The sequence below is a fragment of the Falco cherrug genome, chromosome Z (genome assembly GCF_023634085.1).
Source record: "Falco cherrug isolate bFalChe1 chromosome Z, bFalChe1.pri, whole genome shotgun sequence".
Classification (NCBI taxonomy): domain Eukaryota; kingdom Metazoa; phylum Chordata; class Aves; order Falconiformes; family Falconidae; genus Falco; species Falco cherrug.
Genome location: NC_073720.1, coordinates 30,145,602 through 30,159,457, shown reverse-complemented (window position 1 = coordinate 30,159,457; position 13,856 = coordinate 30,145,602). Strand labels below are relative to the sequence as shown.

Here is a 13,856-nt window from a genome sequence, read left to right as displayed (position 1 = left end):
AGCCAGTTGAATTAGAGGTGGTAAAAGCAGCAATAACTGTTGCCTGAACGGGCCTCTTCTGTGGGACACAGTTTACCTCTTACAGATGTGAGCTGTACCAATTCTACTGAGGTCTCGGTGGTCAGCAGCACACTTCTACTGAAGTGAGGCAGCCATCCAGTAAAGATACTGGTATAAAAAAAGATACTCTCTTTTCTCCTTGTATATGCAAAAAAAAAAAATTTACTCCTCCAAACTACCTTTGCACCTTCTTTTTCAGAGCATTATGAACAGCAGCAACTGCCTGTTGCTTCATTTTATTACTGGCATGTTATCAGACTTTAACATCTAGGAAGAAGCAAAATCTATCTGCATGACACTTTCCTGCTTATCCACTGTCTACAGCTCTTAAGCCTGGCATTTGCGCTGTATCTTAGCTACCTATAGATATTTTCTTCTGGGCTCAGACAACACAGTTTTGCCTTACTTGTATGTGTTCAAACTTTCACTGCGATGATGAATTCGACAGCCCAGAAATCCCCATTCCTTGGCCTGGAGGTTAGTTAAACAGGTGTGGAGCTGGCTTTAGGTATATGCAATCCAGTCAAGTGCCAAAGCACGTGGCTGCAGTAAGCTACACACAAACACCTGATGGCGTATGCAGACTGCCTTACTCCTTTTTCATACAGGGGTAAATAACATCAAATCCCTTCACAGAAGAATCAAAAGGTGATACGTCAGTTTTCCTTCTCAGAAGGGGTAATTAAGTCCAGGCAGAAAACTGTGCTATTGCAGTGGCAGAATTGTCTTTATAGACAAACCATCCCAGTCATTAGTGCAAACACGGGTTCAGCAGCGTGTGTGCCACCTCAGTACGCTCTGTGGCTTAAGTGGCTCAGAGGAACAAGTCTCTGTGCTGTTGGGGGAGTATGTCTTTGTTAAGACAACCGTCCTTTTAACACAGGATAGCTACATTCCCCCCCTTTCCACCCCGTTAGAGAGGATACCGATTCACCATTTGGGCCCAGAGAACGTTACAGAGACACACATATTACAAAAGTACTTCTGAAATATTCATTAATTAAGCTTCACGCTGTCTCTTGGACACAAAGACATACAAATAAAAGTAACTGGTGGGTTGTTTTTCTTGCCTTTTCCCAGGACTGGGAGTGGAGGGTGGAAGCAGAAAAAAACAACCAACCAAATAAATAACACACACACACACACACCCCCGAAACGAAACAAACCAAACATAAAAAAACCCAACACACCAAATCCCCAAAACCCCAACACCCCCCCCCCCCCGCCCACGCCCCGGGACAGCTTCCATAGCACGGTAGCGACACCTGCTGCGTAATGCCACAGTTACACCCTTGTGCTCCTGGAAAATAAGGCGGGGGCGGGAGCCACCGGGGAAGGCCAAGCCGACCGCTCGGGGCTTAGCGAGCCTGCTCCTCAAACCAGCGCCACTTCACCATCCCGATGCCAACACGAGAGCCTCCCGCCGGCACAGGCGCCCGGCCTGTCCCCGCCAGCTGTGCCTGGCTCCCGGGCTCTCCGCCAGCCGCCGCCCGCCCCAGCGGCTGTCACCGCCTCCCCCCCACGCGGGCCCCGCTGCCTTCCCAGCGCGGCACCGGTGGGGGCAGCGACGGAGACGGCGGAGGGTGCTCGGCCCCGGGGCCGCGCCAGGGCCGCCGCCAGGGAGGCGCCGCTGCGGCCGGGCGGTGTCGCTGCTGGCCGCCGTCAGCGCCGCCCGCCCCGCTTAACGCGCCCGGGCGCGGTTCGGTGGCTGGGCAGCTGTGGAGGTGGCGGTGAGGTGCGGATGCCCCGGCAGGCGTCTGAGGCGTGGAGGCGGTCTGACGGCGAAGCCTCGTCAGCGGGTCCCCCTCCCTCGGCCGCAGCCGCCTTCCCCCGGGCTTTCAGGAGGCGGCGGCAGCGGCAGCAGCGCCGCCGGAGCCCGGCTCCTCGGGGGGCAGCCGCCGCTGGCAGGGCGGGCGGCGGGATCATGGCCGCTCAGCCCCCGCACACACAGCGGCTGCTGCTGCGGTGCAGCGTGAAGCTGCTGCTCGCCAGGGAGGAGCTGCCGGCGGGGCTGCAGCTCGCCGGCCCGAGCCAGAGCGCCCTGCAGCTGGAGGTGCAGCCGGGAGAGGAGGACGCGGACGTCACGGTGACAGACGGTTAAGTACCGAGCCCCGCCGCGCCGCTGCCGGCCGCCCCCCGCCGCCTCCTCCGCGCGGGGGACACCGACCTCGCCGCCCGGCGCGGCCTCCGCAGGGAGCCGGGCGCTGGTCCGCCGTGACTGGGGGAAGAGGCCCCGTGGCCCGCCGGGCTGTCGGCGCCGACAGTCGCCGCGGCGCGTTGGGCTGCCGCCGCTTTACCGGCGCTCTCGCGGCCAGGTGCCGGTAGCGGCCGTTAACGGCCGGGGGGCGGCGGCGCCGCCGCGTCTCCCCAGCGTGGGTCCGAGGGGACTCGCACCTGCCGCGGTGGTCAGCTCGGCTGCTGGGGCAGGGGGCGGCTCTGGGCGCTTTCCCCGGGCTCCGGGGTGGGCCGCGGACCGGAGCAGCCACGCGGTTGCGGTGGGAAGGCGGCTCGAACTGCGGCGGGGGCCGGTCTCGCCTGCGGGGCCCGCGGGGCGCTGCCCACCCGCGCGTTTCCCTTCTGCCCTCACAGCCCGGCGGTGGCGACCAGCCCCTCAGCAGCGGGGATGCCTTGCGGCGGAGAGGGACCGACTGGCAAACTGCGTCGGTTTTCCTCTGTTTTCGAGCGTTGTGAACTCAAAAATTCAGGCAGGGGTGGTCAGAGGAGGTCTGGCACCCTTACTTGAAGGGCAAGGTCTTGATTTCCTCCTACGGAGCCGGATGGAAGAGGCAGAATAACCGAGCGGGAAGGGGAGGGAGGTGAGGAAGCCGCCCTGTGGCATGTGTGCCGCCGCCGGGCAGAGCCGGAGCAGCCCTGACCCGCGGCACGTAGGCCTGGAGGAATTCCTGCGGGATCAGCTGCTTGTATATGGGCTGGCTTAAGATGCACAGGTGATGTCTGCGTGCACACACTTCCCTGACTTTCTCAAAAGCAGTCATTTTTTTTTTTTTTCTCAGATTTCCATTTTACAACAAAACACACTTCTTGATTCTGGGTGGCAGGAAGACTGGGGAAAAACCTGAAATTGCTGTGTGTGTAGAAAGTGGTGACTCTCGGTGAGGTGGGGAGATACAAGACCAATCCTGAGCAGGTCTAGACACAGCATGCCAGTTGCAGCTTTGATTTTTTCAAAAGTGCTCTCAGTAACTTCTGAAAGGATTGGTGGAATAGATGTATTACAGTTGTGTTGGGTTTTTTGGTCAGCAGTGTAAATAAATCAGTTCTTAATGCCAGTTGATACTGGATATATGCTTATGCTATCAGTTGCTTAACGTGTCACTTAAGGAAAGCATGAGTTATAAAAACTGACCACTAATTACAGCTGAGACATGCTTCTATCTTGCATTGCATTAATTTGAAGATTGGTCAGTAGTCACTGTTCTCTTGGGTCTTTTGTTTCATACATGCTCATTCTTGCATGCATGTGAATGAAGGACTTGCTGAAAGCAGAGTGAAATTCAAAGTTAACAGGTTTTGAGTTGGTTTTTTTTATTGGAAGGGATCACATGGGACCAAACTGAAAACTCTGAAGGTAAAGAGGGGATATGTTGGGTTTCTTGGTTTTTTTCTTTTTTTATGCCCAACAACAGTGGAGTGTAGTTGACTAAAAACTTCTTTGGTAAGTTTTGGATGAGGGTGCATCATTTGGCATCACTGTAGTAGTCTTGCTAAGAGAGGGGAACTTTGCAAACCTGTTTTGAGGTGCAAGCTGTCTTTCATCTTTTTCCTTTCATATGAAGATGTTCAAGCTGTGCCCCCTCAGACCCTACGCATAACACAAATCTTTTTTAGTGGTATCTGGGAGTTAAGTAACTTGATGCTTGAATAATTTTTGTATAAGGTGAGAAGTCTGCAAACAGCTAGATGACACCCTATTTCTACTACTGCCAATGTAGTCTGTTTTTCTAGTATTACTATCTGCTCATTAGAATGATCTTACTATTACTTGTGTTGTCTCACCTAGGATGGACAATTTTGCTGTGAAAGAAAAACTTTTAAAAATCTTGAATAAATTGGTCATACTGTGGTGCCTTTTGGTAAGATACAGGTTAAGCAATAATAATAAAAGAAATTGGCATAATTTGAAAAGTTCACTTCTCTTTTTTTTTTTTTTTTGTCTCCATACTTCTCACTGAAGTGATAAAATTTACTTTTATTTTCAAACTCTACCTGAATGTCTACCAAAGCTATGTATTGAGTATGTTTAGGAAAAAAAAATTGCTTGTAGTTACTGTGATACTTAAAACACATCTTGAAGGGTAGTTGCTGGCTTTTTAATGATTATTTAAAAAAAAAAAAACAAACAAACAAACAAAAAAACCCCCAAACAACAGCAGCAAAACAAACAACCAGTTCCAGTTTAGGATACCATCTACTTTCTTACTGGTAAGAAAATATTTGTCAGGAAATATTTTTGTGAATAATGAAGCATGCACTTTTAATGTGTATTTTGAAGTGATAAAATACCCCTGGTCAAACTGGTCAAAAATTATTCTGACTGCAGATCTGTGATTAGACTGTCCATCAGGACTGCATTCTTACCCTTCTAATAGCATTCAGTTTACCTGTGGTTTTTATAGTTTGCCTATCACCACTGTATTTGTCTGAACCTGTTCTTTTATTGTCTGTCATGTAATAATGCTACTTGACTATAAAGCTAAGTAAGAATGCAGACTACATTGCATAGCATAATGTATAGTATATTGATGCTGCTCAGAATGATTTTAAAGGCAAATGTGAGCGGCCTCTACTGTGGTTCATCAGCTGCTGGAGTTCGCAGTCCTTACTGGTAGTGCCAGTAAGAATTCCACCAGCTCAAGCCTTAACATTTCCCTTTCATGTAGATGAACATTGGGGCCATACAGTGGCTAAAGTGAATGGATAACAATACAACCTTTGTTCCCCAGAAAGAAGTCTGAAGTAGTAGAATTCCTCCACAGGTGGAACAACCGGTTGTGATCCTGAAAGATGCAGAAGCTGACAGATGAATACAAGACGTTAAAACAAGGAAGAATGATTATGCTTTACCAGGCAATGGATCTGTTGCACCTGTGGGACAGAAGAAAGCAAGAATCTCCACAATGCAGTATTAATATATGTAGAATGGGCAGAAACAGTGGACTTCTAAAGCACAGATGCCAAAGGCAGCAGGTGAGTATACTTCCGAGTGGTGAGCTGGAGCTACAACCAATTGAGAGAAGATTCCATCAGGGAGACTGGCTTCTGATGATCTGTGAACCCAGGGAGAGCTGGAGAGTGATGCCACTTATGGAGCAAAGGTGTTGTCAATAAGATAGCTGATCACCTGGTCCTACTGATTTGCTGTTGATTTGGAAATGAAGATGTAGTCTGTAAAACTACTCCTGAAAGGTAACCCACTGCTGCTGAGAGAACTCTGAACTTGGGTCAAAATATTTTTGAGGATGCTGAACAGAAGAAGAAATCCTGTTGACTGATACAGTGCATTGCTTTGGGAGGATGGGATATTAAAAACATAATTTATAGCTGGTTTACAGAATGATCATAACATAATTGCAGTTCTGGTATAAATAGTGAGAACTTCTAAGAAGAAAGTAGAAAACTGGTGTCCAGGAAGTGTTACCAGCAGATCAAGAGAAAATCCAGGGCTGCCACCTGTTTGGATCAAAAGAAGCTTAAGAGCAGATGACCAAGTGTTGTAAGATGCAAGTGTAGCTGTGTGGCTTCTTTACAGCTGGGAGACATTTTGGGTATCCTTTCCTGTGGTAACTGGTGTGTAAACAGGTGGTGATAAACTGAGGCCAGGGAAGTGCTAATTGAAGGCTTCAAAATTTTACAGTGGAGGTTTCTCCTAGCCACAGCAGCTCTGCTTTAATTCTGTTACATTCTTGTTTAGTTGCTTTAAAGAGCTATAGCTACTGTTTCTCTGAAGTACTTTTTTCTCCACTTCATGTGACAGCTCTTTAGACAATTAAAAGAAGCTTCCTTGAATACTTTCAAAAACATACTGTAAAATCCTTGGAATCTTGTATTGATTTTTGTTCCTTCTGTTGATGTATTACTGTACTTTTTGTCCCTTACAAGTATCAAGAATATAAACACAGACAGGATTTAAGCTTCCAAACAACAAAACACATCCGGCTACCCCTTACCTAACAGAAGTAGATACCACTGTGCTTGGCCATTGTGCTTTTTAATATGAAAAAAGGTTTAGAGTTATTCAAGCTGAGTACAGGAACCTGTCACCTAGCAGCTGCAGCATCCATGTATTTCTGCATTAAAGAAATGTGGTATTTAATATGGCTTCTACAGGAGCACATATTGTACCAGCTCTTCACTCATTAATTTGTTTTGCCTGAGATCACTAGGAAAACAAAACCCCTTGATACCTGTTTAGGAAAGGGTTATTGGCTGTCTGTCATAGTTTGGAGTTAGTGAGGGAGAGGGAGGACTATTTTTTTCCAATTCCATGGGTACTTCAACAAAATTCAACAGCAGCCTAGCAAATAATGTAATTTTTCTTTCTAGTTAGCAGAATAAACTTAAAGATACCTAAGTAGGCTGCTTTGCAAACCGACTTTTTGGTTGGTTGGTTGGTTTTGGTTTTTTTATTCAGATGACCTGCACAGGAGCTAGATGAAGCTGGAAGAGTAGTACTTTTTTTTTTTGTTTTGAAAAATACGCAAACATTCTTTTTTGAAATTCTGGTTTGTTTTTTTTCCTTTACCTTCCATGTTCTAGTATCTACAATAAGCTTGTTGATCGTAAATGACAGACATAAAACTTGTGAGGCTGGCAGATAATTTTTTGTCTGCTCACAGCTGAAGAAGATTAGGAAGTCTGTAATAAATGTGTGTTTTGTTCTTTATGTGTTAGGTGAGGAAAAAAAGAAAAACCTGGGTGTTACATATACAGGAAAGACTCCTGGGTAAATGCTATGCTTTTAGATTGTTGTTACTTTGTCTTCCACTTATGCTTAATATTTTTTTTAATACTGTTCAAATATTGGAGATCAGAAAGTATGAGTTTCTGTGGATGGCCATGATTTTTGGAAAAATTAGTGCAATAAGTGAAAGCCCTAAGGAAAGTCTGTTGTGTTTTACCACATTTTTACATGGTTACTTGTGTTTATTTAAGATCCTTCACATCTTCCTTAAGAGTTGCCTCCCCTGAGTTCCAACTTTTAAACTCCAGGAGAAATGATACCAGTTTTTTGACCAAGTTACTAATAATGTTACATTTTTTTGTTTGAATGTAACCTGCTTTTCAGGAGGCAGTTCTGTGCCCCTGGAAGTAGATGGAAAATTCATATTGACTTCAGATGTGCTGATCGTGTCCCAAGTGTGGCAGAAGATAAACTGCAGACAAGCTGGATGGTCAGTAAGCAGTATTGACTCTCACAGGATATGATAGCTGTAGAGAAGCCCTGCTGCCTTTTGTGTTAAGTACTGCGATTATAGGCCATATATTTAGCTTTTTTAAAATTACATAAAAGGGAAGCTATGCAGCATTGTTGGACTTGAGGACAATGTGTTCTATTTGTGCTCCAGAACAAGGGTGCTAATTAAAACTTTACAGCTCGTAAAAGTCATCACTGCTAGTCCAGTTCCACCAACTCAGTGGTAACAAAACATTCATGGTAGTGAGCTTCAGACACTTAAGCTGGACTGGGTACGAACCACTAACCACAAGAGATGAACTCCACATGCTTTTACTTGGCCCTTGCTTAATTCTCCCACACGCTGTACCATGCAATTAAATATATTGCAGAATTTTTTTCCTGTCCCATACTGAGACCAGTTTTAAATCCTAACACATTAGGGAATTTTAAAAGTACAATAAATCATAGAATGGGTTTGGGTTGGAAGGAATTTTTAAATGTCACATAGTCCACCTCACCCTGTGTCACAGTCCACTCAGTGCATTCGTGATAGTTCGTTTACTATGATCTCAAAGCGCAAAAATAAAGGTGACCACGCCAAGGGGTTATGCTTCAATCAAACAGCACAACTTTATTGTTTGCCTATAAAGCAGCGTGTGATAGGTAAAATGACAGAAACTGAAGAAAAAATAAAAGGAAAGAGGATTATAGCTACCACCATGGGTCCATGGTGTCCCTATAGTCCCAGGTCCAGGCAGCGTCCCGCCGGTCCTTCTGATCGTTGTGATCCTTGGTGGAGAAGATCTCCTAAGTTTGGTTGCCAAGGAGCCATCTTTTAAGGCAAGCAACACACCTTGCCCCTTCTCTGGCCCATGGATTGTTGCCAGTCTCTGCCTTCTTGAGCAAGGTTACCACATATGTCCAAAGAGGAGTGCTCGAGGTGTGGTTTGCCTTAGAGGCAGGTAGCTTTAGACCAGGAGGTGTGGTTTTGTTTTATAATGATATTATAATGAAGAAAGTTCACCTGAAGTTCAAGTTTTTGGGTTTATTGTTATGACAACGGTTGTGATCCATCTTCTGGACAGCTGTTATGCAGCCTTACCGTAGTTGTTCCTTCCAGTGCCAGGTATCAGGGAGCGGCATAGTATTCCTTGTACCATGCAGTTCTCCTTCCCAGGGTCTCTGGGTCTCAGTGTCCACGAGGACCACATTCCACCTCCAGGACTCCGTTAGCAATGTTGAGACAATATCATTCTCTTTAGACCGACTCTTACACCCTGCAAAGAGTTTACTCACTGTAATTCAAAAGTATCAGGTTTGGATATGGTGGAAAATTATTAATATTACGAATGCTTATGTTCTGATACTGTTCATCAGCATGTATTACACAGATAGTACTAGCATCAGCAGCCTCAGTGTGCTGTTGAGGGCAATCACTGCCAATAGTTCTAAAGTAATTTGCCATGTCCTTTTCCACTGTGAAAAACTGTTTTCCTAGTGGGGAAAAATCAGTTGGTAGGGGAGGTCTGAGCAGACAACATAGTTAAAAATTTATGCATGTAATTCATGTAACCTCTGCATGCAGGTGACATGGAGGCTTTGCTATCCTTTCCGACTTCCTACATCTTTAGAGCAGCACAAAGGATTTCAGGGGGGCATAAACACAGCACTTCGGTTCTGAAGGGAAGTCGCAGATCATGCAGCTCTTGAAGCAGAATAGGTTGTGTGAATGAATAGTAATGTGTTTGAAGGTGGTATGGTTAGAAGCGGTAATCCTGAAATTTTCTGTTAATTGTTTCATATCATAATACTAACTGTTCCAGTGCTGAGTAGATAAACTCTTAAACTTCGGTTTCACAAGGGTCTGTCTTCTATCTCAAGTGCTAGGTTTTTTTCTTCCATGCAGAAGTTTTGCAGTATGTGAGTAGTTTGCTAATCAGTCTTGGCCCTTTTTTTACCCTGTGTCATGGTGTAACCCCGGCTGGAAACTCACACCTCCACTTGCTTACTCCTCCCTGCTGGGGTGGGGGAGAGAATTAGAAAAGTGAGAAAACTCGTAGGTTGACATAAAGACAGTTTAATGGGTAAAGCAAAAACTGCGTGTACAAGCAAAGAAAACCAAGGAAATAATTCTCTACTTCCCATCAGCAGGCAGGTATTCAGCCATCCCCAGGAAAGCAGGGCTCGATCGTCCGTGATGATTACCTGGAAAGACATGACATCACTCTGAACATCCCCCCCCCCTCCCCCCCGCCCCCCTTGCCCTTAGCTTTATATGCTGAGCATGACGTTCCATGGTATGGAATATCCCTTTGGCTAGTTCAGGTCAGCTGTCCTGGCCATGCTCCCTCCCAATTTCTTGTGCATCTGCTCACTGGCAGAGCAGGGGAAACTGAAAAGTCTTTGACTTAGAGTAAGCACTACTTAGCAACAACAAAAACATCAGTGTGTGTTATCAACATTATTGTCATACTAAATCAAAAAAACCAGCACTGTACCAGCTACTAAGAAAAATAATTAACTCTATCCCAGCCAAAGTGGGACACCCTAGAAGAGCAAGCAAGTAAAGGTAGAAGTGCAAGTTTTGCAGTAGGTACATGCTTCACCTTTACTGTTCGGTAATTAGCATTCATTTTTTATATTTATATAATACAGATGTGTAAATATACATACACACACATATGTGTGTTCATATAGGTAGGTACATTAACTTATATATAGAGATAATAAATTAAGACTGAATCAAGAATTTCAATAGCTAACCTGAAAGAGATACACTGCATACTGGCTAGGTTGGTTTGGTTGTGGTGTTGGTGCTTTAGGGGATTGGTTGATTGGTTGGGGTTTCTTCTGCTTTCTTTTATCCTGTAAAACTCTCCTTATGCTCTTACGTTGTACCATCACATTGTATGCACTGCGCAACAACTGTGGTCCTCTGTGGATGCAAGTATGGGATTGGAGAGACCTAGATTAAGTTCGGTGTTCTCCCATGAGGTGTCTGCATCAATAGTATAGCTAACCTTTCTGTAAATGCAGTGATACCATATCTTGACCCATCAGCCATATGGTAGAGCTAAGTGTTTTAAGGTTGTGAGCTGCTTGGAGACTTACAGATGGATTGAAGTAGCTTTATAGTGACTGGAGCTGGTACTGAAAGCATTAGAGCTGAGTTTAGAGTAAATAGTGTTGCCTATAATGCCTTCTGCTGAGAAGCCACTGTGTATTCAACCACCCTGACATCTGCTGGAAAAGTAGCATGGTGAGCTGTAAGCAATTCAGAAGACACCTGGAATGCAATGAGGATAAGTCCTTAAACCAGGTAACAGACAGCCTTACCAGAGGGAACGCGTTACTGGACCTGTTGGTCACCAACGCAAAGTAAGCTAATGGGTGATGTCAGGATCGGAGGCAGCCTGGGCTGCAGTGTTCATGCACTGGTGGAGTTTGCGGTCCTGAGGGATATAGGTAGGGTGAAGAGTAAAGTCAGGACACTGAATTCTAGGGAAGAACACTTGCAGCTATTGAAGGAGTTAGTCAGTAGGACCCCTTGGGAAACTGCCCTCGGGGACAAAGGAGCAGAACAAAGCAAGCACATCTTTCAGGCTGCTCTCCACAGAGAGCAAGAGCTCTCAGTTCCCAGGTGTAAGAAGTCTGGGAAGGAAGGCAAGACACTGGCATGGACCAGTTGAGACCTGCTGGTCAACCTGAAGGGCAAGAAGGAAATGCACAGGCAGTGGAAGCAGGGACAAGTATCCTGGGGGAACACAGGGATGCAGCCTGGTTGTGCAGGGATGGGGTCAGGAATGCCAAGCCATGGCTGGAGCTGAACTCGGCAACAGAAGAGCTTCTATAGGTATGCCAGCCAGAACAGGAGAATCAAAGAAAGCGTACCCCACCAACGAACAGGACCGGCAAACTGGTAGCAACAGACGAGGAGAAGGCTGAGGTACTCCACAACTTTTTTGCCTCAGGCCTCACTGGCAACCTCTCTTCTCATACCTTTCAAGTGGACCGCAAAGCAGGGCCTGGGGGAACAAAGTTCTTCCCACTGTAGGAGAAGATCAGTTTCCAGACCACCTGAGGAACCCAAACATACCAAGTCTATGGGATGAGATGCATCCCGGAGTCCTGAACAAGCTGGCTGATGTACTTGCCAAGCAGTCTCCAGGATATTGGAATAAGTCAGGTGAAGGCCGCGGTGACTAGAAAAAGGGAAACATTGCACCCATTTTTAAAAAGGATGGAAAGGAGGACCCTGGGAACCACTGACCCGTCAGCCTCACCTCTGTGCCTGGGAAGGTCATGGAACAGATCCTCCTAAAGCTATGATAAGGCACAGGGAGGGCAGGGAGGTCATTTGCGACAGCCAGCATGGCTTCACTGACGACGAGTCCTCCCTGACCAACCTAGTGGTCTTTTATGATGGAGTGATTCCATCAGTGGACGAGAGAAGAGCTACGATGTCATCTATCTCAACTTCTGTAAGGCCTTTGACATAGACCCCCACAACCTCCTTCCTTCTAAATTGGAGAGAGATGGATTTGATGGATGGACTGTGGATAGGGAATCAGCTGGATGGGCACATCCAGAAGGTAGCAGTCAATGGCTCAACGTCTGGATGGAGACCAGTGATGAGTTGTGTCCCTCGGAGGTCCGTACTGGGACCAGTTTTGTTTAATAATTTCATCAGTGACATAGATGGTGGGATCGAGTGCACCCTCAGCAAAATTGCAGATGACAGCAAGCTGAGCGGTGCAGTTGGCCTGCCTGAGGTAAAGGGTGTCATTGCGAGGGACCTGGACAAACTTGAGAAGTGGGCCCATGTGAAACTCATGAGGTTCAGCAAGGCCACGTGCAAGGTCCTGCACCTGGGCTGAGGCAGCCTCCAGTATCAATAAGGCTGGGGGATGAAGGGGTTGGCTGCAGCCCTGCAGAGGACTTGCTGGTACTGGTGGATGAAGAGCTGGACTTGAGCCAGCCATGAGTACTCATAGCCCAGAAACTCAACAGTATCCTGGGCCGCATCAAAAGAAGCGTGGCCAGCAGGTCGACGGAGATGATTCTGCCCCTCTACTCTGCTCTGGTGAGACCCCACCTCGAGTACTTCTCCACCTTGGGGTCCTCAGCACAGGAAAGACATGGACCTGTTGGAGCAAGTCCAGAGAAGGGCCACAGAAGTGGTCAGAGGGATGGAATACCTCTCCTATGAGGAAATGCTGAGAGAGCTGGCGTTGTTCAGCCTGTGGAAGGGAGGGCTCCAGGGAGACCTTTTGCAGCCTTTCAGTACTTAAAGGGGGCTTATAAGAAAATTGGGGACAGACATTTTAGTAGGGCCTGTTGTGACAGGACAAAGGGTAATAGTTTTAAACTAAAGGAGGCTAGATTCAGACTAGATAGAATGAAGACATTTTTTACAATGAGGGTGGTGAAACACTGCAGGGGGTTGGCCAGAGAGGTTGTAGATCCAGATCCCTGGAAACATTTAAGGTCAGGCTGGACAGGGCTCTCAGCAACCTGATCTAGCTGAAGATGTCCTTGCCTGTTGCAGAGGTGTTGGACTAGATGATCTTTAAAGGTTCCTTCCAACCCAAAGCATTCTGTTATTTAATGATTTGTCTGGGTTTATCATCTTTTCCCTGTGTTTGCCCTCTGAACCACTTCCTTCTCTTGTGCTATGTTTAACTTGAAGTTTTAAGGTACAGTTTAATGGCTCTTACGGTATTACTGCTGACACAGCTTTCTAGGAAGAACTTCAGACAGCTTACTTTGGCTGGTTTGCAAATGTTTTAAAGATTTCTTGAGTTTAAACTTTGAATAAGGGCCTTCAAGAAAGAGTCTAAAATTTCTCAAGCCTAAATAAGTGCTAGTAAAATGAAACTGCTGGAAATTGCCTTTTCACAGCCTAAGTTAAGAATCCTAAATGAACCAGAAGACATTAAATGCCTTGCTGAATAATGATACTTTTGGATTTTGTTACTTCCACTGCAGCCTGATCTGAACTAAATTAGGGCTTTGACCATCCCGTGCTTATGTCAAGAAGAGATAGTGTGGATGGAAATAGGTGTAATGGAAAAGTAGGCCTTAACTTTCTAGCTTGGCAACATAAATTAATGAAAATATTAAGGTTGTGTCTCTTTGCTTTTCAATATTTGCAGTGATGCCCAGATACTTCTAATAAAAGTAGTTGTTTCTTAAGGATTTCCTGGCCTAACTAGAACATAATGATGCATGAGAGAAGAAAAGAATCATCTTTGGTTTTTTAGATCACAAAGCTAGGGAAGAGGATACTACCTGGAAGATTTTAAATCTAGAAGTCTCCACAGTAAATATTTAAATTGAGTTAGGATATGTTTTTTGTTGAAGGAGGAGAAATTCTGAA

The 13,856-nt window shown here is 46.0% G+C and overlaps 1 protein-coding gene across 1 annotated transcript in view; it reads left to right on the top strand.

Annotated features, from left to right (window-relative positions):
- Window positions 1-1,405: 1,405 nt before the first annotated feature.
- LOC102057802 (histone-arginine methyltransferase CARM1) overlaps window positions 1,406-13,856 on the top strand; it is an 81,997-nt gene continuing 69,546 nt past the window's right edge. Inside the window, exon 1 of the mRNA XM_055699489.1 lies at window positions 1,406-2,156. Coding sequence (XP_055555464.1) covers window positions 1,802-2,156 — 355 coding nt within the window. The 5' untranslated portion in view covers window positions 1,406-1,801. The remainder of the gene's footprint in view (window positions 2,157-13,856) is intronic.